The 23,259-nt window shown below is 53.3% G+C and overlaps 1 protein-coding gene and 1 long non-coding RNA gene across 8 annotated transcripts in view; one reads left to right on the top strand and one right to left on the bottom strand.

Annotated features, from left to right (window-relative positions):
* Positions 1–1,038: 1,038 nt before the first annotated feature.
* LOC137142462 (uncharacterized) lies at positions 1,039–10,590 on the bottom strand. The gene is made up of 3 exons (XR_010916936.1): positions 10,277–10,590; positions 3,184–3,249; positions 1,039–1,528 (listed from the first exon to the last, which is right to left on the bottom strand). It is a non-coding gene; the product is annotated as an uncharacterized lncRNA (long non-coding RNA).
* PLEKHA6 (pleckstrin homology domain containing A6) overlaps positions 3,295–23,259 on the top strand; it is a 134,756-nt gene continuing 114,791 nt past the window's right edge. For 4 of the 7 annotated variants that reach the window (XM_067531850.1, XM_067531853.1, XM_067531851.1 and 1 more), the window contains exons 1-3: positions 3,295–3,845; positions 4,633–4,709; positions 6,320–6,377. In XM_067531850.1, coding sequence (XP_067387951.1) covers positions 3,763–3,845; positions 4,633–4,709; positions 6,320–6,377 — 218 coding nt within the window. In that variant the 5' untranslated portion in view covers positions 3,295–3,762. Of the gene's footprint in view, positions 3,846–4,632; positions 4,710–6,319; positions 6,378–12,430; positions 12,528–23,259 lie in introns of those variants that run through there. The other 3 variants (XM_067531858.1, XM_067531852.1, XM_067531855.1) reach the window with 2 other exon arrangements.

Raw genomic sequence — 23,259 nt, 5'->3', positions numbered from 1 at the left:
TCCTTTCCTTTTTTTAAAGCTAACCACACATCCCATTCCTATTCACAAGGGCTTCAAGTGACAGCTCTTAGCATTATCTGGAGGTAGTCAGGGCTGAGCCCAGCCACAAACTTTATTACAGTGCTGAGCTGGCTCCCACCCCTAAACCAGAGCTGGCTTGCACTAAGTACACTGGGCTGGGAAGAGGCCTTGGCACAGAAGCAGCACCTTGCGGATGGGATTTCTCACCAGCTGACAGACAGCAACTCATTAGCAGAAGGTTGTCATTTCCCAGTTTCTAGCCTTTCCTTTAAAAATAAGCTGTGATTGACTGCTCCTCTTCTTACACACGGGGATGCTCAGCAAGTCTCCTGCAGTTCAGACTCGCCCTGACATGTGCCCTAGTATTAGTGTAATTCTTCCCTACACCCTCCTCCCAGACAGAGCAACACTTCAGTAAGAGCAAGGTTGCCACACACCCCAGCCTATGCCTGGGAAGCTGACAGGCAGTGTGCGCTCGTGCCCAGGCTGTGCAGCTTATGCATTCCCATGGACTGAGTTAACCCAGATTCTCTCTGGGTTTTCCTGCATGCGTGTCATAGTCTTAACAGACAGGGATCTTTTTAAGAGGGGAGCCAGCTGGTGAGGCTCTCAGAGAAGGGGATGGGAAATTGGGACTCCCGGCTTCTTTTCTGAAGATGTTGCGGGAAGTTACTTCGCCTCTTTGTGCCTCCATTTCTCCCTCTGTCAAAAAGGCAGTGATTGCACCTACGCCCAGAAGGCTTGCGATGCTTAATAGATTCAGAGCTGCAACGTGCTTTGAAAGCCTCACATGCCATGCGACGTCCCACAGACGCGTAGTAGCTTGGATGGTGGGTCTCGGCCTGTTCGCCATCCTCCTTCCTCACCTGTGCATTTTGGGGAAGGAATGTTTGAGAGAGATTTTTAAAAAGACTCCAAATCCTGCTGGTATTTCCACCATTGAATTTCCATTGGACTAAGAAATAAAGGAGGGAAAAAATCTCATGTGGATAGTAACAAAAGTTAATTTATTTACCTGACAGAACAGAGCCTGAAGGAGCTCTGGATTCTTGGCTAGGAGTGTATTAAAGCCCTCCAAAAAGCCACATATGATTTACCTTAGAGCCTGGAACAGTTCATTCTGGTTCCTGGCGTTAATATGAGATTGGCAAATTCTTAGAAATTACCACAGCCATTTTCCTCAGCCCATAGGGAAAAGGATCCAGGGTGTGTGAGCAGGAGGCGAGTCTGCTTCCATGGGGAGAATTACCCAGAGAAGGAAGAGATTTTTAAGATCAGATGAGTTTATCCCCCATGCTCCCTGTTCCTGCAAACCCTTATGCTTGTGATTAACTTGAAAGGGTTCCATGGAAGTCAGTGGGACTTCTCCCGATGCTTAAAGTTGGTTCCAGGCACCAGTGTTCATGGGATCCAGGCCTCAATCCCGTGACTGCACAGTGGGCATTCCTGGGCCCTGCTTCTTCCTGCCATCTCCTAGGCGTCTGTGTTAGGCAAGAAGTTTACCTAACTGCAGAAAAAGAAATTGTGAAATGAGTTTGGCCCTTGCTCCAGGAAGCCATGCCGTCAGGGCAAATCTCTACACCTCTACAGAGCCCTACCGCTTATATGGGTTGTCGCGTGGCCATAGAGGTTTTGCGTGTACAGAGCAGCTTGCAGGAGCAGGGCATGAGGGAACCTGCAAACTTTTATGCACAAGAGGGCCCTTGCACACATAAGGAGCCCTATTACAGTTAATGAGGCTACTCCCGTAAATAAAGTCACTGACCTGTATGTTTGAAGGCACAAGCTGGTGGGAAAGGAAGTTTGAGGTTTTAAAATACGATTTTTTAACCTGACAATGCCGCTTCAAATACCCCGATAGCATCAGGGCAGCTTATGAACTTATGATTTCTTGCTACATTTGACTTTGTAAAACCATTTTTTACTTGAACCGTCTCAAAACCCTGTCCAAGAGCCAACTCTGTTATTCCCTCCTTCACTGCTCACATCTTGAAAAAGACCGGAACTATTGAACTTGCCAAAACAGATCACAGAATCCATTCCTGGCCTGAAACCACATATTCCAGCTCCCAGGATAAAAAGAAGCGGTGGCTGAGTCACCGCAGCTGCTGATGTTCTAGGAGCTTTCTGTTAGAACTGTCAGCCACTGTGACAGTACACACCATCCCTTTGTACACCAGATTTAGACACCACTCCTTAGCTGTCTATTATGATTATTCACTATTTGTGTTACTGTAGCACCTTGCCCACAAGTATAAAATCAGCTGCAGTGGAAGATACCTTGTTTATTAGCTCTACTATGCTATGCTGCTGAGATCTGGATCCCCTTGTGCCAGGAGCTGTACAACCACATAGTAAGTGACAATCCCTGCCCCCAGAGAATTTAGGGTAAAATCCTGACCCCACTCCAGTCAATGGGACTGGGATTTCACTGTTGCAATCTCTACAGCCAAGACAATCATAGTGTGGGATAAATGAAGTAGTATTCTCCCTATTTTAATGATGGGGAATTAAGACTCCAATCCTGCAAACATATAAGCACATGCTTAATTAACATCAGGCTCATAAGTAATGCCATTAATTTCAACAGGACTGCTTGTGTGCCTAAAGTTACGCACAGGTGGTTGCACTAGTGAGGCCTTATTAATGGTCACATGACGCCAGGCATTGAACTTAGATCTCCCCGTGCAGCACGTTCACCACAAGGCCACGCTTCCCCACCTGACCAACATTAATCTAGCCAATCCTTCAGCAGGCTGTCATCTCTGCCATGCAAAACCATGGCCCGATGACTGACTGTAAATAAAACCAAGGCTCATCCATTTCCTTGTTGCTACACTGTGACTTATCAGACATGTTTGTCACTCCCTCTGATTCAAAGAGCTACTGAAATGTCCCTCTCTAGGGCTTCAGGCAAGATCTTCCCCCCCCTGCTTCTGAGCAAGGAGTTCAATCTCACTGAAGCAGCCCCACTCATTTGCAGAGAGAGTCCATCATTTGTTGCATTAACTTTGTAAGGCAACTTTTACAGAAGCATCTTCCCCTTCCTGCCAATGAGACACCATTTGAGATCATCCCAGCCCTGCCAGAGGTGCCACCCAAACACCACCTAGCCCTTTAAAAGAGCTTTAATTGATGGCTGTGGAGAGAGAGAGCCAATACCTGTTGGACAGCTCAGAAACCACTGTGTATAATAACCATGGCACTGCCTCCACCTGGCTTTGAGATCTGAAAAGGAAAAGAATTTAACAGGGGTTAAAGTTAACAGGAGAAGGGAGTGAAAACTTCATAATTACTCCTCATGAGTTAATTGATAGTAATTAAATTAAGTAGGCAGTGAAGGAAGTGGCTGTGGATAAGCCCAAAGACTCATGCAGAGAGCTAGTGCTGCAGGAATGTCCTGTGTGCTCCAAGTCTTGGGTAAAGCAGCAGGTTGCCTCTGACAGGGTTAAATTTATGGGTTTGGTTTTTTTTTTTTCCCTTCTCCTGGGCTGTTAGCAGCAAACAGAATCTCACTGGAAGGTCTGAGCTGAGCAAGTGTTTGCCTCCTGTGGGACTGGCTGGGGTGGATTTGGAGGTGTTCTCTAGGTACTCAGCAGCAGCCAGTCTTCTCTGTCCTCCTGCTGTGCTTCGCAAGGAGAACTCCAGCGGCAGTAGCTGAGCGCAGGCAGGGTCAGCCAGCTGAGTTTGGTGGCTTTGGCTTTCTCTCCATCTTCTGGTGTCTTGCCGCAGAGGGGCTCGATGGCTGATGACATTGACTGGTTGGACCTGCCCGGCAGGTGGACGTATGGAGTGTGTGAAGGTGGGCGCGTCTTCTTCATCAAGTACGTTCAGCTCTCTTTGTATTCCTACTTGTGTTGTGTTTGTTGTTACTCTCCCCTCTTCCCCAGGCTAGGGCATGTTCTGAGCCTGATGGTATCTGGACATGGGAAGGGGGCTTGGCTGGGGGAGATGGGACAAGGCAGAATAAAGACTGGCACGGGGAGATGAGGGGAATGGTGGCAAAGGGTAGGGGGTAACAGACAGCCCCTGGGGGCTATGGGAGGCAGGGGTCTAACTCCACTTCTTTCTAGATCTCTTGTTGCCTCCACACCTGACCTGCCCCCCACAGACCTCAGGCATTTTTATTCCTCATTCCCATTTTATTTCAGTGCCCTGGAGGAGTGCAGGGGTGACTCTGATGATGCTCCTCTCCTGCCCCAAAGTCTGGCACAGCTATTGGAAGGAGTGGAGTCCCTTCCCAGGGGAACGCTCTGAAGAGCCCCTCCATAGTGCAGCCCCTGCTAGGGTGTGCTGTCTGCCAAGCCATTAGAGGAAGCTGCAGACCAGCCCCATGCCTGATCATCATGACCTCCCTTCTGTCTCCTGTTCAGACTGCCTGGGCCCTGCAGAAAAGGCAAGCTAGAGGGAGGCCTAGATGGTCCAGTGGCTGGTGCCCTGTACGTGCTTTGGATAGAAAAGGGCCCCTTGTAAAAATCCCCTCTCCAGACACAGGGAGAGCCCTTGCCCCGCCCCTCCAGATAGGTGTGATGTGTTTGGGAAGCCAGGATGGGAGCTCTTCTCCCCAGAGTCACATGCATGTTCTGATATTCTGTTTGTTGTCCCACACAGCGATGAGACCAAATATACCAGCTGGGTGCATCCAGGCACTGGACACCCCATCCAGAGTGGGCACTTTGCCAGCACAGGTAAGGAACACACGTGCTAAAACTGCCAAAGGCTGACTGTTTCATCCTGGCTGCAGCTGCTCCCCTTGTCACATGTGCTTTCCCTTCCCCCTCAGTCCAGTGAAGAAGAACATCCTGCAGCTGTCAGTGTTAGAGTATCCTCTCTGGAGCCACCTTGGGGGCACATGTAAACAAGCCAGAGATGTAGGGGTTAATACACTTTGCTCCTTAGGACAATGCTGTCCATCTCTTTCAATAGCCATTGTGAATTGTCGGCTAGGTTTAGCCCTAAAATTGGTGCACAAAAGGGTTTTGATTTCTTCTGTTGCTGGGATCCCAGCTGTCCTGTCAGCATTGGGTCGCTGCGTGAGGGAGCCAGAGAGCAAAACTGGCTAGAAACAAGAGTGAAACCCGGCTGAGTGAAGTACTGGAATCACCTTGCAGCCTCAGTAGTGAAAATTAAACTAGCTTCACAAAGTGTTCCACTTCCAATGGTCTGCAACGTTCTGCTGCAATTCCAGGATGCTGAATTGGTCTCTATGCACATTCCCACAGGATATCAAAAGTGGCTGGGGAGGGGAGGGTCTGTGGTGTATTGGGGATTATTGGAATTGCAAGTTCTCTTTTGAGGGGGGCAGGGTTCCCTGGTCCTGCTTGCATGCTAGGGGGGCTGCTTGGGGACTCTCGGGGAGCAGGTGTCAGTTTGCAGCCAGCCAGCCTAGAGTAAGGTGGGGTGAGTTGTGCCTGTCTGTTTTAGGGTGCAGCCTGCTTTGTCTCTCTCTGGTTTTGGGTTCTTATGAGTTATCATTCTGAATTGTAAGAAACCAGGTCATGTTCTGTGACAACCTTCTAGCAAGAGTATTTGTTTGTATGTAACTTCCCTGTGTGTGAACATAACTGGGCCCAACTTGAGAAGCCTCGAAGGAGCCTAATTTCCAGAGCGTGCTCAGCACTGTTTGAAAATTGGGTCGTCTTTAAGATGCCTCAAGTTTGAGGGCAGGGGCCCAAATCACTAGGCACCTTGAAACTCAGTGAGCGTATGAACCAGTGAGTCGGCAGCGTCTCTGAACGTAGCTCTGGCCTGCTGTCCTCGGTGCTCTTCAGCAGAGCTTCAAAAAACTGTAGGCGGAAGAACCAAAAACCCGAGGGTTGTAATTTCTAACTCCACATGGGCTGGGAGGGAGGGTGTCCAGATGGGTCACTTTCAACTGAAATTTCCTGAGATGCAACATTCCAGGTGTACAGTAACCGGGTTTGTAACTCGGGAACATAGAGTTGTCAGACTGGAACTGACTCAGTGGCCTTTCTTTCCAGTACCACTCCCCCCCCAGCCTTCCCAGAACAAGCTCATGGGCCATCTGGTCCCACCCTTTCTCAACAGTGACCAATGACAGGTGGGAGCGGAAAGATTGCACTGAACTGTGCCTGAGAGACGCTCCTCAGAGATTAGCTGTCAATCAGTTCGTGCCCTGCAGGCTGGTATCCTGGAATAATTTTGCACCTGGCTACTGTAACTGCAGAAGATGTGTGCTCTGTTGAAATGTAATCAGCTAAAACTTGCGTCCATAACATCCTGCAACAGGGAGTTCCACACTTTAACAGTGTCTGCTTTTGCTGTTGTATCTTTTCAGACTTGCCCAAAGGCTGGGAGGCAGGCGTCACATGCCAGGGAGCCATATATTTTATCAAGTAAGTGGGAAGGTTTTTGCTGCTGTTTCTGCTGTTGGCTGACCTCAGAAGCTATTTGCTCTCCCCTCCCCCTCACCTCTGCAAATGCCTTTAACTATCTCCTGGGCTGGAGGAGTGGGGATAAGCTGCGAAGACAGAACTATTGGTGTAACCGCTGCCCCTGCTGAAAATGGTGGAAGGGCAGGCGGGGGGCTGACACTGCTATAACATTTGATATTCGTTTTGCGCTGCTGGCAGCTCTGCTGTGGCTAGGATTGCTCCAGACATTGATATGCTGGTGGGTGGGTGTGTGTGGACAATTGCTATCTTCAGATCATGCATTGCTCCGGCAGCATGGCGTGAGTTGCCCCGGCCCGCAGTGAGACTAAATGACGCTGCTGAAAAGGTGTTCGAAGCCACAATCCCATCTATGGCAAAGCTTCCAGCATTGCTACAAGTAGTGGAGTGCAACCCGTGTTAGCACTGTGGGAAGCTAGGCAGAGGCTTGCCTTTCAGAGGCCTGAGCGACCTGCTGTGGTGAGCAAAATCCTCCCACGGGAGGGAACGTGTATCTCTTAAACAGGAGCTTTGCTGGAGCCAGGACTCCTGACAGTTGTTACTGAGGAGGGTCTGATGCTCGTCCAATTGGGCACTGCCCACAGCTCTCCGAAACTCCAGCCTGGTCTTTTCGGTAGCTAATGCTGGCTGTGGTCCCAGTGGCTAATTCCAACCTGTCTCCATCCTGTCAGGTCCGGCTCACTCGCCCCTTTGGCTGGGCTCCGAAGTTCTGCCTGGAGGGTGGGATCTAGAGAGGAGGCCTGCTGGAATTGGCATTATCTTGTTTCTTTCCTTCCTGGGGGCGTTCCTGCATTCTCTCCTTCCTCTGTGCAAACTCTGCCCCACCCCCACCAAATCCACACACAGGGCCAGGGGTTGAGCTGGGGTAAATTGGCTTCGCTCCATTGACTTCAGCAGAGCTACTCTGAGATATAGCAGCTGAGGAACTGGCCTGAAGTGTCCATAGCCTGCCCAGCTGCAGGCTGAGGATATACTCTGGCAGGTGGGGTGGCTCAGGCCATAGGTTCTGCAGCCATGCACATCAAGGGACAGCTGCATTTCCCTCCCAACCCTCCTTCCCCCATGCCATCCCTGTCCCCAGCAAGGATCCCTTCTTCCCCTCCTGCTGTCCCTCTGTCCAGGAGCCAGGGCTGTGCCGCACCAGCTCTGTTCTTGGATACGCAAATCACCCTCTCAAGCTGTGAGCTTCCTGGGTCGCGCCCAGCATCTGCGGACGAGCTTGCCTCAGGAGGAACCGGGGTCTACGTTTAGGGTTGGTTCCCATGCATTGATGAGCCCCAGTGCCACACTGGTATTTCCGATGCAGTCGCTTCCAGCAGGGACTTCAGAGGGCTCTGCAACATCGCAGGCAAAAACAGCCAGCGCAGACAATCCTGTGTCCAGCACGATGTGCGTGAAAACAGGATCTGCACTTAGAGAGAGGCCCTGTAGAGTAAGAATTTTCTCTCGGCTTTTTGAATCATCCCAGAGAACCAAATGGAGAACGCTGTCCCGGCTGTAGCAGGGTTTTAAACCCCGTGGAAAGGCTCTCCAGTTCGATGGGCCAGATCCCCAGCTGAAGGAAATGACAGTCGATCATTTGTGTCACTGCGGCCATAGTCCAGGACACCGTTGTGCCAGGCGCTCTATGAACACGGAGCAGAAGGACGGTCCTGCCCCCGAAAGCTTACAGCCGAAGTAAATCAGCACAAATCCTTTGACTTCCACCAGCTGAGAATCTGGCCCTGCTGTACCTTGAATTCTTTTCCCTATAAGATTTTTTTTGGGGGGGTGCATCAGGGGCTCCCCTGCTCGCTCCCTGCCTCAAATTGGGGCAATCTTGTCTGTGACTCTGCAGTGGGCTGCTATGGGAAGGACACTGACACACCAGATGGAGGATCATAGCCCCAGAGGCACTTGATGCAGCTCTCCTTTCCTAAGAGTTCCAGCTTACTGCATGGACGGAGTTTCAGAGGAGATCACTATCTCCTCCGTGTCCGATCTGTTCTGCAGGGTGGCCTGCCAGAGGCCAGGGCAGTGGGTGCAGTAAATACCTAAAGAGATCCAAAATCCCCAGGTGGCTGATGACGACGGTTGCCTAGATGGTCCTGTCTGTTGTCTGTTACTTTCGTGTGCAGCGCAACCTGCAACTGGGCCCTGACCCTTGACTGGGCTTCCTAGGAGCTTCCGCAATATGAATAACAAGGCAGCATTTCCAACCAGCGGAGGGTGTGTCTTTGGGGGAGCTTCCTCCGTTGCCCACCCTCCTGCCTGTTGTGCTCTGTGTCGTTCTGCTGGGCTGCTGCTCGCCGCGTCGGCTGTACCTACCCTGCCAAGCGCTCTGCCCCGGGAGGTGCTATAGACACCTCGGGTAGCCTCCTGCTAGGGGTGGTGCTGCATTTGCAACCGCTTCCCACGCGGTGGCGCCAAAGCATGCAGGAGGTGCACAGCGTGCAGTTGTGTGTGTGTGTGTGTGTGTGTGTGTGTGTGTGTGTGTGTGTGTGTGTGCACACGCCTTCACATTTCCACACACGTGAGGTGCAACCCTCCCTAGTACGATGCGTGGCGGCAGGATCTTGTTGGCCTGTCCTTCTGTGGTGGCGAGGGGAAGGAGGAGGGCGGTGACAGCGCACAGCTCAGTGCAGGGGCTAATGCACAGCCCCCCCAAAAGAAGGGCCCTTCTGGGCCCAGAGCAGGCAGCAGGGGCTCCAGGGACAGAACTGACCACCGGCCTGCGGGGTGGTGGGGCCAAGGAGGGCTGCCGCAGCCTCTCCCACTGTGGGGAGGGAGGTGAAGGAGTTCAGGCATTTTGCAGTGGGGGGCTGACTCCTTGTCAGGAGCTGTGCCAGGCCCCCTGCCCCTCCAGGCCAGGGTGCAGATGCATGGGCGCTCATGGGGTTCCACTTGTCCCTGGCACTGGCATTTCCTCCTGCGGCTTGGCTGTAACTTTCGCCGCCTTCAGGCCAGCCTGCCTCCTTTGCCCTTCGCCTTCTCCCAGCGCCGGCTTGGGGCCTCCAGAACTGCATGGGCCGTGGGGTGAATGCAGAGCAGGGCTTTTCGGTAGGGGGGAGAAGGCTGCAGGCCAAGTGGTGCTCTGGGGCCAGCTGTTGTCAGAGAGCTGCAATTGGCATGCTGGCTGGGGGGGGGGGGGGGGGCGAGGTGGGGAGACTGATGGCCCAGGGCACAGGATTGCTGAGGATATGCCTGCACAGCACCTTGGAGCGAGTCTCTCAGCCTGGGCTGACCGGCTGGGGCTCGCCGGGCTCTCGACGGCTCTCTAAAATGAGCTGCATAGGGAGCGGTCTGAAGCTGCAGCTGGCTCTCTCAGTCCCACTCCTCCCTAGGTTTCAGGGCCCGAGTTCCAGCCCGAGCCGCGACTTCCAAGTGCTGTCCGCACGGCTGTTCGAGAGCCCTCGCCCCGGCCTGGGAGGCTCGCTCCAAAATGCTGCCTGGGCGTACCTCAAGACGGTGCAGGCGTAACCCTGGAGCCGGCCCTGTTAGCTGCCCAGTTGCTCCAAGGTCACCTTAGCCCTAGTGGCGGCATGCCTGGCAGGGAGGGGGTTAACGTGGGTCCTCAGCCCATGGCCTGTGAGGGAGGGGTCTGGAGCAGTGGGGCAGGGAGTTCGGTGACAGCCAATCCCCACTCGGCCCCTAAAGCTTCGGGCTGACACGGATTACAGGATCAAGGGTGTTTTTCTTTTCAGAGAACCTGTGACCCTCCCCCCAGCCTGTGCCAGCTACATCTCTGGCTCTGCTCTGCCCAGGCCAGGTCCCTTGCGGACTCTGCCTCTCGGACACCCCGTTGCTCAGAAAACCTCTGGCTCTGAAGCACAGCCCTGGGCGCTGGGATCTTGGCCTCTTACCCTTCTGCTCAGCATGGCGCTGTGCGGGTCGTCTTGCTCCACCAGGGCAGGAATGAACAGCCGGGGCCAGGCGGTCTGGTTAATCAGTGTCCCAACGAGACCTAGGTCCATTCAGGGTTGTGCTGAAAGTTAGCTGTGCAGTGTCTATCCACCCGCAGCTCAAGGCGAGTCTGTCTGTCTAGCTGCTTGTCCAGCTTCTCTCCCCTCCCATCAGTCTCTTACCAGCTCCCCTTCAGGCTGATGTCCGTGTTGCATCAATAACTGGATATCCAGATGTTCTGGGATTGTGCTTCCCAGAAATACAGCAGCCAGCCTTTCCCGGTGACCACAAGTCAAACCCACGGTAGCTGTGGGCAGCTGCTTCCCTGGAGGCAGTTAAGTCTTTCAACAACCCTTCCTGCCCCCCTCACACTGAATCCTGTTCCCTGCTGCTGCCAGGGGGTGTTGCCCCTGGCTGTGTCTTACCCCTAGGCTCTGGAATGCTGTTCTGGCAACAGCATGTTAGATCATGGCTGTGGATAGGATTTCAGAAGCGGCCAGCATTGGCCTAGCCCTGCTGACCATGGAGTTGATATAAGGATGGCCCAGCGGTTATGGCAATAGTGTAGGACTTGGGAGAGGTGGATTCAATTCCCTGCTCTGCCACAGACTCCCTGTGTGGCTATGGGACAGTCACTTGGCCTCTCTGTGTGCCTCAGTTCCCCATCTGTACAATGGGGATAATAGCCCTGCCCTGTCTCGCAAGGGTCTTGTACATTAAATATGTCCAGATATTACAGCACTGGGAGCCGTATAGGTACCTGAGATAGATGGCAAATCTCCCACTGACTGTAGTGGAGGTTTAGTTACGCCACTGCTGAGTGCTACTGAAAAATCCACCCTAAAGATCCAAGTACCGATACTTCTGTAGTAAGACCTCTCCAGCGGGGTTGTTGCCCTGAGGGAAGGGGTGGAGCCCAGTCACTGGACGATGCCCATCCTGCGTGGATGAGAGATGGCACTGCATGCCTTACTGATGCACAGTAGAATGGGGCAGGAAGCCGTGTGCCCGTCCTGTGAAGGTTTTCACGATTGACATACTCTTCCCAGCCCAAATTGGGATGAAAATGGACATCTCAGATTTTGCAAACAGATTTGGTGTTGAGTTCCAGGCAGTTGAAACGGGGTGGTCAGATTGTGACTTTCTTGATTTACCCCCTCCCTCGCCCCCGTCCCTTTTTTTTTTTTTAAGTCTACATTTATGAACGTTTCTAAATGAAAGGTCATTTTGACTCTCAAAACCTGAAACTTTCTGGTTCAAAAATGTCTACATGGGGTGCGCGGTGACAACTTCAAAACTCTCTTCCAGGTGGCAGGAGTTTTGTCGAAACTCAGCCTGGGTCACAAACCGTTTTTTGGTTTTAACCAAAACAGTTTTCAGCAAAAATACAAAGCATTAGCCAAAAAAATTCCCAGTGCCTATTAGCCAGGATGGGCAGGGATGCAAACCCATGCTCTGAAGTGTCCCTAGCCAGAAGCTGGATGGATCACTTGATCACCTGCTCTGTTCATTCCCTCTGAAGCACTTGGCATGGGTCGGAAGACAGGATCCTGGGCTGGATGACCCTTGCTCTGACCCACTATGGCCGTTCTTATGTTCTTCCCAGCCAGCCCCACTGCACGGGGCTGGAGCCTGGTGCAGTTACGCTGTCAAGGCGCCTCCCTGACATCAGGGGCATTACTCATGGGAGTCAAGGCTGCAGGATTGGTTGCCGGTCAGTGGTTCTGGCATGGCCCCATCCTCCACGTTCGCCACCTTTCCGGGGTGGGCTGGGACTGATTTAACTGCACAGCCTGGCAGGTTGTAAAGGGTCGCCCAGCCGTGCAGGTGGCTGCTGAAGCGGTTCTTCTTAGGGCCAGGACAGAGTTAATCCTGCTCCCCTACTACTTATTCCTTGCTCTAAATGACAGCTCAGGTGTCACGTGACCTTTAAATACCCCAGGGAACGCATGGAGCATGCCCAGCTCCGGCTCCCAGGGAAGGATGCCGGATTCTGCAGCAGCATCTTCTTGCCTAGCTGAGCCCTGCGTCTGTCTGGAGACAGAGATGAGTGGCTAGCGAGGGAGGGAGGGGGGAGAGAAAGCGGCTTCCATTCTCCAGGGGGCTCTGCCGGGAAGGAGACGAGGATCTGGCTGGAGAAAGTTGGGAGGAAGGGTCCCCATGGCTTGGGATCTAGCCACACGGAGAGGAGGGACGCGGAGCTGCTGCATGGTGAGTCCTTGTTTAATGCCTTGCGTAGCTGACATCCTTCACAGGCTTGCACCGTCAGCTGCTTTCACCAAGGCGCCCGACCTGTGCTGCTTCCCTGGCAGGTGCCTGGATCATGGAGGCTGTGAGGATGCTAATTATAGCCAGGACCAGGGATAAATATTTCAAGCGCAGAGCTCCCCTCCTCCAGTGCGGGAAATCTGCATGGCAAGGAGGCTTCTAGATGCCAGGTCCCTGGTCTACTGCAGCTTGCACTTGAATTGCACCCCCCTCCTCTTGCTGTTTGGACAGCCGTCTCGCTGCGCTGTGCCATGAATATTACTGAGCTTTGCTGCCACAAACAGGGCTGAGTCTGCCAGCCATTGCGTGCTGCTGGGGACGGTGTGCAGCTGCTGGCCTCCTGGGCAGCAAGAGGCTGCCCTGCTCTGTGTACGTTCACGGTGTATGCCTGGGTGGACGTGTATAGCGTCTGCGTGTGGATGAACGTCCCTAGAGATGGCTTTGAAAGGCTCCCGTGAGGCTGCGGTGATCTTGCGTCCCTGTTGCGGTGACCCCCTGATGAGCTTGGCTCTGTGTCTCCATCGGTTTTTGACATCCCACCAGGGCTGGGGACCTGACACCTTCTTAAGAGAAAAGGGATCTCCGCAGCCAGGGGTGGGGAGCCGCCTTTGTGCAAATGGCTTTCTGAGCATATATCCTCTTTGTGGCGAGGTCTGCAGGCACGAGGAGACCATGTCCAAAGGAACAGAGCAGGTTCAGAGAAGGGGTCTGGGGTATGGGGAGAGACAGAGCGCAGCAGGTGGGATTGAGGGAGCGCCACATCTGTGTGTGTGGGGGGGATTGGGTTCCTCATTTTACGGGTGGGGAAAGGGAGGCACAGAGGGGGAGTGATGTGGCAGAGCTGGGGTTAGAACTTGAATTCCTGGTCCTGTTCTCTGCCTACGGGAAGGAGTGCAGTCGCGTGGTCATTGTGCTTTCTGTGCAGGGTGCTGCTTAGGTGAGCTAATTGGGGGCAGTCCGGTGTCCTGAGGGAGTAGGTTGGTGATTTAATAAGTGGCATTCCAGCCTCAAAGATGATACGGATGCCAATTCCCCACCTGTGCACTAAGGGGTGCTGTGTTGCTTGAGAAGCTGCCAGTGTCTTTTGGGGGAGACAAAGTTGACCCCTGGCCAGTTCTGTTTGGTACAGATCCGTGGCATGTTTCATTGTGTGTGGGGGGGCAGTGACCATTGTCTTGGCCAGATTCCCACTTGGCTTCCTGTATTCTGCTGAACTAAATTCCCCTGCCATTTCACTTGGGTACAGAGTTCTTCTTCACCTTGTTTTCGTGTGATGCATCTGTGCTGACAACAGCTGCTGTGCTCTGCACCAGCAGTGGCTGCATTTCAGTGCTGGAACAGTGCTTGTGTGTGTGTTTCCTTGGGAGACCTTTCGGTACAAAAGGGGCTGTGTAAATGTAAGAGATGATGGTTAGTGTGTGTATTATCATTGCCCTCTACTGCATAGGTGCTGCAACTAGGGGTGCTACCGTACCCCATGGCTTAAAGTGGTAACAACCTGAATACATGGTTTCTGCTTCCAGCTCCCTCACTCTGAAAAATGTCCCAGCACCCCTGCTCTACTGAATGGACCTGATCTTGCTCAACTGCATGCCTGGCTAGTAGTGTGTGTTTGGAGACTTTCCTTGAGCCCAAGGGACAGAGGCCTGGGCTTTGGGAACAGAAGCATCTGGATTCTGTGCCTGCTGCCCCATGAAGTCTGAAGTAGCCATTGACTGTAGAGTCTAGTGACCTACAGGAAGGCCTACATGCCCACCCATGTGTTTGTAGTGGGCCAGCCCCATCTCTTCCCTAGCAGCCATGCAGTGTTGGGCCTACTTTCAGCTTTGGAGAGACACTTCGCTTAGGCTGCAGCCTAAGCGGATCACGATGGATTGTCATTGGAGAGATTGTCTGACACTTAAAGGAAACCCACACCTGTCTCTGAGACAGACGTCTTAGCGCTAGGAAATAAGCCCGTTCCTCTTTTGCCAGGGGCCCTGGTTGACACGTAGTTATGGGTTTTCATTATTCAAGATCCCAAATGCACTTAACTAGCCAGTGCACTCAGATGTCCTACCGCTCACGGGTAAAGGAGTAAATCTCCACTTGACTTGTGCTCCAATCTCCTCCTCCTCCTGGTATAGCTCTGTTCTTTGCTAGGGGGCATCCGTAGCCCCCGAGGGTGATCCCCCTCCCTTGGCAGCTTCTCTGAAGTAATGCAAATCAGTTCACCCTTTGCTTTCTAGGCCCCTCTGGGGCAGTAGGAGCTGCTCCCATCCCCCTCGGCCAGACAGGCACTGGGAATGCTGTGTGTTTACATGGTGGCATTTCAGGTTGTGAGCACTGACCAGTCCCAAGATGTCTCTGCCCCAGGAGTGAATAAATCTGCATGAATTAATGCAGTGACAAGTCTGCCATTTGACTTGCTCTGGTAATAAGATTTAAACATCCCCCTCATCACTGAAGCCACTTCTCATCTGCCCTCGTTAGCGGCAGGAACGCTCCTGCATTCAGCACGCCAGTCTGGACTGCCAGAGGAGGGAGCAGAGCATTCCCTCCTGAAGGACAGGTTAAGAGTGCTCTGTTTCCTGGCCTTAGAAAAAGAGTCTTGGAAGATGACCAAGCAGCGAGTCTTGTTGAGGAGCAGAATTTTTCTGACTCTTTCAGGCATCTTGCTGGGAACTGGAGATTTCCGTGGCACTGGGGACCCACGCGTGGCCTCGAAGGGTTTGTCCCTCCAGATGAGATGGTGTAAAATTTAGACCAGCGTGTGCCCTTCCTCTTTCATGTGTACACTCACAGACCCTAACCTGGGGAGAGTCAGATCCCAGAACGCTGCATGTGTGCCCGTCGCTGCCACACAGAGCATGGGGGCAAAGTGTATTTAAAACAGGTAAATAAAAAGAGCATCTCTGTCAGCGAAGCAGGAGGCTGTGACCTTAAAAGAGGCCACAGTGGCAGAACGGGTTACTCATCTGCCTCTTCTAGAGACCCATATGGGTCCTAAGCAAGCAGGAATTGTCTCTCTCCTTCAAGCTCCTAGGCCTTGCGGGCACTGAGGACTCTCCCGCTGGTATGGGTCCGTCTGTGCTCCCGATGGTGGGAGTCTTAGTGTAGATACTCTGGTGTTTTTACCCGCGTGTTTTCTAGACTTCCTCGAAGCAAGGTTCAACAAAATGCCAGCAGCTCGTTCGCCCCAGTGCATGGGTGGGATTTGAGAAACCCCTCCGCATAGATGTCGTCTTAGGGAGCGTCATAGAGCTCTTTGCACAATGCTGCATGGCAGGTGATGCCCAGAACTGTTTTAGCAGGGGGAGGCTGAGGTGCATTGGCAGAGCTGGGGGCAGGGAGAGAGGTGACCTGCAGATCAGGAGTGAGGTGTATCCACAGACTTGTGGGATGGCACAGGAATAAATGGAGAGCAAGAGTAAGGTGCATCCAGGGAGCTGAGGGTGGGCATAGTCTAGGGCTGGACTAGAGATGGGCACTCAGATGGGAGGTGCATTGTCAGAGCTGTCTCAGGTTCACATGTAAGGACCCTGTTGGTCTGAAGTCCAATGTAAATCAACTAATACATTGGTCCAATAAAAAACAGACAGAGTACCTTTCACCTGGGACGGTGCCCAGCAGCCCCTGGCCTGGCCTCATCTGATCCCTGAATGACGTTAACTACATCCTCCCACAGTGAATACCAAGCCTGTTATCCCTCAGAGCATAGCTTGCCCCTAGACAGATGGCTGCTCTGATGGCTGGGTAATCCGCACAGATCTGGGAGTCAGAAATGAAACCAAGAGTGGCAGATCTTCTCTGAGAAGCTCCAGCAGCGAGGGGGGAGAAGCAGGCATGTGTTGTTCCTGGGAGGGTCAGTGGAATGATGTTGCCTTCTTTACACAAGAGGTCGTGTTCTGCAAGGCTGAATTAGAAATGGCTGCAGGGAAGCACACTCGTGTGCAGGAGGAGATGGAGGGCAGGGCTGCCCAGCACACTTCAACGTCACAAGTGGCTGAAGGGGTCTTAGAAAGTATCCCCTAGCGAGGGAGTGATTTGGACAGAGGATTTATTTTTACTAGAGGAAACAGTTTCCTTTGGCGTGAGCATGTTATTAGGCGCTGCATGTTGCTCTGCCGCCTGGAACTAATGAGACCCTATTGGCTTTGTAGCACTTTGCTGGAGTGAAGGCACAATGGGCCCCTCAGGAGGAGGAAGATGGCTTTTCTCTTCTTCTTCTTCACATCTGCACACACCTGGATTAATCCCCTCCCGTTTCCCCAGACAGGCTTATTGCTGTCAGAGCTCCCATGTGGCCAGCTCTTCCAGGATGCGATGTGCAGCAGCCTCGAGGGGAGTGAGTGGTGCCTCTTTTGCTGTTCTTCTGGTTCTGCCCATCCCAGCCTCTCATCATTCAGAGATGGAGGGTGTTTTTTGCCATCTTGAGAGCAGGGAAATAGACCGAGCAAACCACATGAGGGATGGAGCAGTTGAGCAATTGTAAATCCAGTAGGCGGCAGCTTGCCAAGCCATTAAAACCAATCATAAGGGTTTTCAACAACTCTGCAGCCCCTGGGAACTTAGCTGTGTTCAGTCTGCTGATGACCAGAACTATTCACAGCTTCGTGCCCAGGGCCAATATAGACCTGCTGATTACAAAATCCTGAGCTAAAGGAGAATCTTCCCCCAAATGTTTGCAAAATATAGGGTGTATGATGCAGAGTTCAACGTTTGTGATTCAGTCCAGTAGATGGCATGTATCTTTGAGGGCTTATCTACATGGGGTGTAACAAGTCAGGGTGTGAATTGACCGTGCACCAGCTTGCCACATGGTAACTTGCCATGTGCATGCTGCGACAATGCAGTAAAAGTCCTGGAGTGTAGCATGGGGTGCTGCGCTGCACACTGACACCCTGGCTGGCTGTGCACTAGCTCGCCTTCTAGATGGACAAGCCCTCACACACATGACCCCACTGGTAACAGCGCGCTTCTGTAGTGCCTTTTGTCTGAGGATCTCAAAGCACTTTACAATCATTTAATGAATTAAGCTTCACCACTTGCAAAGTCGGTCAGTATTCTCATCCTCATCTTACAGGGCGGAAAAACTGAGGCACAGAGAGGCTAAAGTTTCTCAGACTTAGTCCCCGAACGTTAGACTCCGAGATAAACGGTCTGACATTTTTTGTTCTCAGAAGTTTGGACTCCCTTTGGCGTTACGGTGCTCAGAAGCTTTGCCGTCAGGTCTCTTAGTTCGAGTTATAAATGTAGGCACCTAGGGTTGAAAAGCCTGGCCTCAGGGACGAGCCCCAGGACATAGAGAACTAGTGGCAAAGTCCGGATTAGGACTCTGGAATTCCTGACGAGCTGGGCAGAGGTATTAAAATTCTTGAATGTTTGGTAACAGTCACGTGGTCCATGCAGAGTTGCCCATCCAGCTGGGTTTAGTAGCAAGTGGTGCAGGGAGCACTGGCTGGGATAAAGGAACCACTCTCTGAGACCTCAATCCAAACCTGTTTGGGGGGGTGGGATGTTCTAGGGAGATATGGGACCCCATTTTCAGTCTCGCATAACAAGTGCATCTGAATTTGCAGCTGCTTCCCTAAATGAGCCCCTCCTGCCTCATTCGTCCATTGCAGGGATCAGCCCGACAGCGCCCATGGATCTCGCTGGTGCTGTCCGTTCGGCGCACACGTCCATGCCATCACTAGCTCTCTGGCCCAGAAAGGGAAGGAGGTTTGTGGGAAAGATACAGCACCGCTCTTCGGCTCCTTGGGGCCTAGGATCCCTTCCTTCCCAAAGGCCAGCGAGGGGAGGAGAGTGGGCTGGCCGTGTGTTTCGGCTTGGTTAAATGTAGGCTTTATCTCTGAAATGGGACTGCACCTCCAGCCTCTCCTTGTCCCTCGTTGTGCGCATTTCGGCATCCACGCTGGGTAATCTTTGACCTTGCTGGGGAACCAGCTTTGCCTGCCGAGTTCCCATGGTAACCAGCGGGTAGCAGTAATTGGCCTCAGAAAAGCTAGGGAGGAAGAAGGAAGGTCTGTTGGCGAAATGCTCCGAGGAGAGGGGACGAGCCCAGCCTTCTGTGAATCGTGGCATCTAGACGGAGCCAGCGTTGGTGCGGCCAGAGCGGAGTGTCCCAGCAGAGATCTTTTCTGACAGAAAAAGGGGTTGTGGGGGGGGAAGTGCCAGGAATGGAGGTGCCTGAGGTCTGAGGAGATGGTGGTGCTGGAGGTGCCTGTGTCTGGGTGCCCCGTGGCGGGGAAGCGTGCTGCCATCTCCTGGGGGGCAGCTGGCTGCCCCGCATTGGAGCGGAGCCCCATTCTAGAAGGAGAAATCCAGGCCCGTGGCTTCTTCGTGGGCTTTCGGTGCACGACAAGCCCCTTGCCAGCGAGCTGCTTTTTAAAATCACACGGCAGGCAATTTCCAGAGCGGCCCTAGCCTCTGTTCTCCTCTGGCATACGGCAAAGGCATCAGGAGGTGCAGGAGTGGTCTCAGCGGGTGGCTTGCCGAGTCCCTTCCCTCCTAGTGGCTGCCTCTGACCTGCACCCTGCAGCGCCGTTCAGCGCCGGCGTCTCCTGTTTTCCCCAGGAGCGGTTTGGAGAGGGCTGTGGGTGTTTGCATGCCCTGCTGTCCCCTGGGTGGTAGCCAGGACCCATCCCAGAGTCCTGCTCAATCCCCGGCCCGGACTTTGTCAGGCGGAATAGAATTCAGTGCAAACACCACCCAGACCTGCATTATGGCTTAATCCTGCTTTTGGTGGCTGTTGAGGCTTGGTTAACCCTTAGTAGCCCTGCAGGATTTTCACCTTGTTGTTTCCTTTCCTACCAAGGCCCCGTTCGGGGGGGGGGGGTGGCTGGGAAACTGAAGGGAGAGTCATTCAACTTTCTGTGCAGGGTACGTTTTAGGTGTGGGGGGCATCTCTACTGCCTGCCACCTCCCCAAATCTCTTGTGTTGCCTTCCACATGTGCAATGTTAGAGGGCATCGCTGCTCGCTTGCTCTCTCCCCCTCTTTGTTGGTGCTTTGTTTTCCTTAATCTGAAATATCATCTGGACTACCAATAAATACCTTGTGCTTTGCATGGGGGGGGGAAGGGGAAATTACTCTCCCATCCCACCTCCCGTTGGTGGTGGTTCCCTTTTTCCTCCGCCTGAGTTGTTGCCAGCTGTCAAGGTCATGCTGTTCAGTGTGTTTCTTGAAGTTGCAGCTCCCGGTGGGAGAACTCTGTTAGTTTTTTAATGAAAGTTGTGTGCCCTCGCGCGCAGGGTAAAGCTGGAACGTGTGACGGGAGGGCACTGCAAAAGGGGAGAATCCAGCAGGCTGCTAATAATGAAAAAAAGGACACTCCATCTCCTCTCTTAACCTCGTGTGTTGGAAGGGTTGGTTATACAGGACCGCCAGGCTGCTAGACACAGTCCTTTCTACCCCTGCGCCTGTTGTTTTGGCCCCACAAGCCAGGGCTGGGCAGATGAGGACGATTGCTAGACAACTTCCTCCTGCATGTCCAGCCAGCTCTTCCGAGGGCCATTCCTAGCGCATGCTCCTTGGCCGCAGCAAACCTAGCCCATGAATGCAGCAGCTCCTCCAAAGCGTCTCTCCCTCTTGCCACCTGCATGAGCCTCCCAGGAGGGCTCTGGCTGCTGCTGTTTGATATGCAGCCCTGGTTCTGTGCACTGCAGACAGAGTCCTGGTGGGATGGAGTCTGTCTCTTTTTGAGCAGAGTTCATCAGCGTGCAGCGAGGAGCCGTTTCTGGAATGAGCTGAAGGAAGGGCAGTATTTGTGGCTAGAGGTGACCTCAGTTCAGGGTAAGGTGGGGGGGAGGGGGGGAAATCTGCTTTGAGCCCGTTGTGATGCATAGAGATGCTTTAAGCCTGGTTTTACACTAGAAATCCAGCTCTCGTCAGCCCTGCTTTTCATGGGAAACTCGCTCCAGCAGAGCACTAGAGTGTTTTGATAAGGCAGTGAAAGTCAGCTTACTTTAGAGAGGAAGCAAATTGTACTCCGGTTGTGTAACACTTGGGAGGTGTGTGGTTTTTATTTGGTTGGTTGGTTGGTTTTTTCTTCTGCCAACAGCTGTTAAACGCAGAGGCCCTACAAAGAGTTGGAAGACAATCTGCTTCATGCAGGAATCACTGCAGATTCTCTCTAGCCTGTGTTATGCTGGAGGTCAGACTAGATCATAGGGGTTCCCTCTGGCCTTAAAAGCTACAAGTATAAAAGCCCTTTGATATAGCTTTGACATGCTGATTTTTTCATTAAAGGGCTTGGGAGCAACCTCATCCATATTTCTGGGTCATCCAAGGGGACCTTGATTTAAAAAACAGGGAGACTGGAGAGTCTTGGTATGTCTAAGTAGGGAGGGAAAAATACTTTTGGGGAAAATATCTTTTAGATGCCACCTTCATACGCCAGGGTGAAGCAAAGGGACATGAATGCATTCTGCTTTCTCTCACATCCCCACTAAGGCACAGGCCTGGGAGTCAGGAGCTCTGGGTTCTAGTCCCAGCCTGCCCCAGTTTGCTGCATCCTGTCTCGGCAAAGTCACGTCTTCCATGCCTCAGTTTCCCCATCTGTACACAGAGGATAAGACCCCCCTCTTGCAGGCATGTATGAGAATCAGTGTCTGTAAAGTGCTTTGAGATCCTATGGTGGCGGCCACCCAAGCTTATCATGTAGTGAAATCCCCAGTTCTGAGGGGTTTCTAGGAGTCTGCTGCTGTCTGGTGGCCATTCCTCCCCTGAGCAGTGCAGAACTAGTCCTGTCAGTGCTGGGTGTGTGTGTGTGTGTGTGTGTGTGTGTGAGAGAGGGGGGGGGAGGGGTGGTGAAAAATGCCCCTTTGCAGGAAAATCAAGCTTTTGTCCCTTTCTCCTTTTTTGAGTGTTTGATTTGCAGCGGCTGGGGCGGTTCTTGCAGGCGGGAATACTCCCTTGACGCGCCTCCCACCAAACAGGGTGAAGTTCTACTGCATCCTCCAACCCCAAAAGAGAGGGGGAACATTTTGGTCTCCGTGAGTCCTCAGGGAACCTGGCAGTGGGTGACTCTCCACGGGGTTCAGTTCAAGAGGCTCCCTGTTACCTCTGCTCGGTCTGAGCCCTCTCAGGTAGGGGCTCAGTGTCTTGACCACGTGCCTCTGGGTTCTCCTCCATTGCACCTGGGGCCCTGTGGCCCGGGATCTCTGGTGGTCTGAGCTCCAGTCACTCAGCCCTTCAGCTGCCTGAGTGACTGTAATGTGTCTCACGCCCTTTATTTACCCCTACAGCAGCCACTCCGGCAGGCGTTAATTGCAGGAGCTGCCAAGGCAGTAATTAGGAGATAATGAGACGGCTTTTGTGGGAGGCTGGCAACCCGTGCTCCGTGTCGACAAACACCCTGTTTTGTTGCTAAACAGCCTGGTTCCGCCCCCTCTCGCGCAGAGCCAGCCTCCCAGCTCGCTTCCTTCCCAGCGGCGAGTGGCACCCGCTGGACAGCCTGCCCCATCGTTTGCACTGGCTTCCTCAGGGCTGCCCCTGCAGGAGGATTCCTCTTGGTGCCAATCCTCCTCCACCCTCCCTGCCTGACTCCAGGAGCTGCTGCTTTAAATTGGCAGATCCCACCCGCTTTGGGTCGGCTCCCCTTCGGCTTTCCCCACTTCCCCATGTTTTCAAGGTAGCGTGGGAGCTTCAAGGGCAGCTGCTCTTCTGGGATAAGAGTTGTTCCTGTTTAGCTTAATCCATGGACAGGAACATGGCAGGCTTAGTCCAGAATAGAGCGTCTACTCGTGGAGTTACTCAGCAATAGCTGCTCTGGAATAACTCCGTGTGTAGACGAGCCCTTGCCAGCGCCCCAGCTGTGAAACAGGACTAATGCCTCCCTCCCGCCCTGGGGGGCGTTGTGAGGATGAGTGTGAGGGCTTGGATTCTACGGGGGTGGAAGCCGCAGAAGGGCCTAGATAGACAGAGGGAAAAACATGCTCATTCAGGTGGCTCTGTCAGAGCATCAGGCTCCTGATCCAAAGAGGAGGCTGGCTTGGGAGCATCAGTTCTGCGTTGAGTGCTGGGTCAGAGTGGAGCATGGAGCGTTTTCATGGGAGATCCAGGCTAGGTGAACCCCATACCCCAGTATCAGTTCTGTGGCTGCCCTTCCCCCTCCTTGGCTAAACAAACTCATCCTCCCCCATCCCTCCCCCCGCTTCTGTGGCTTCCCAGAACAAGCCTCCCTAAAGCCAGGGACAGGAGCTGCAGCCAAGCAGCCAGAGGCTCTGGTTCCTCCTTCCCCCTCGTCTCCAGGCTTTGGGGGTCAGCGCTGGTTTCCCAGGCTAATTATGTAACACTCGACAGCGCAGCAGCAGCAGCAGCAGTGCTGGCGGTGCAGAAAGCATGCACGGTTCAAAGCAGCCGTGGATCAAAGTTTCCACCTGAGCCCTGCTCTGAGGGGCTCCCAGCCTAGCGCTGAAGGTGAGGGAAGGTCGACCCCGCCTGTGCAGCGCTGGTGGATGGAGGGCAGTGCTTCCGTGTCCTCCTCCTCGCGTAGGGGCTGCTGGTGCAGGTTGCTGTGCACCCTCTGCCAGGTGACTTCACGGGCAGCTGACCGTGCCCTGCAGGCTCAGGCCAGTCGGCCTCAGGAAGGCGCCGGCTCTGTTGGTGCACACTGGTTCTTGCAAGCTGTGCCGGCCGTGGGAGGTGCCCCTGTGGAACTAGGGGTGGGGTGGGCGATGAAAAGATTTCAA

The sequence above is a fragment of the Emydura macquarii genome, unplaced genomic scaffold, assembly GCF_026122565.2.
Source record: "Emydura macquarii macquarii isolate MOO-44397 ecotype Brisbane River unplaced genomic scaffold, CSIRO-AGI_Emac_v2 contig_3220, whole genome shotgun sequence".
Taxonomy (NCBI): Eukaryota; Metazoa; Chordata; order Testudines; family Chelidae; genus Emydura; species Emydura macquarii.
This window is presented reverse-complemented; position numbering and strand designations above follow the sequence as displayed.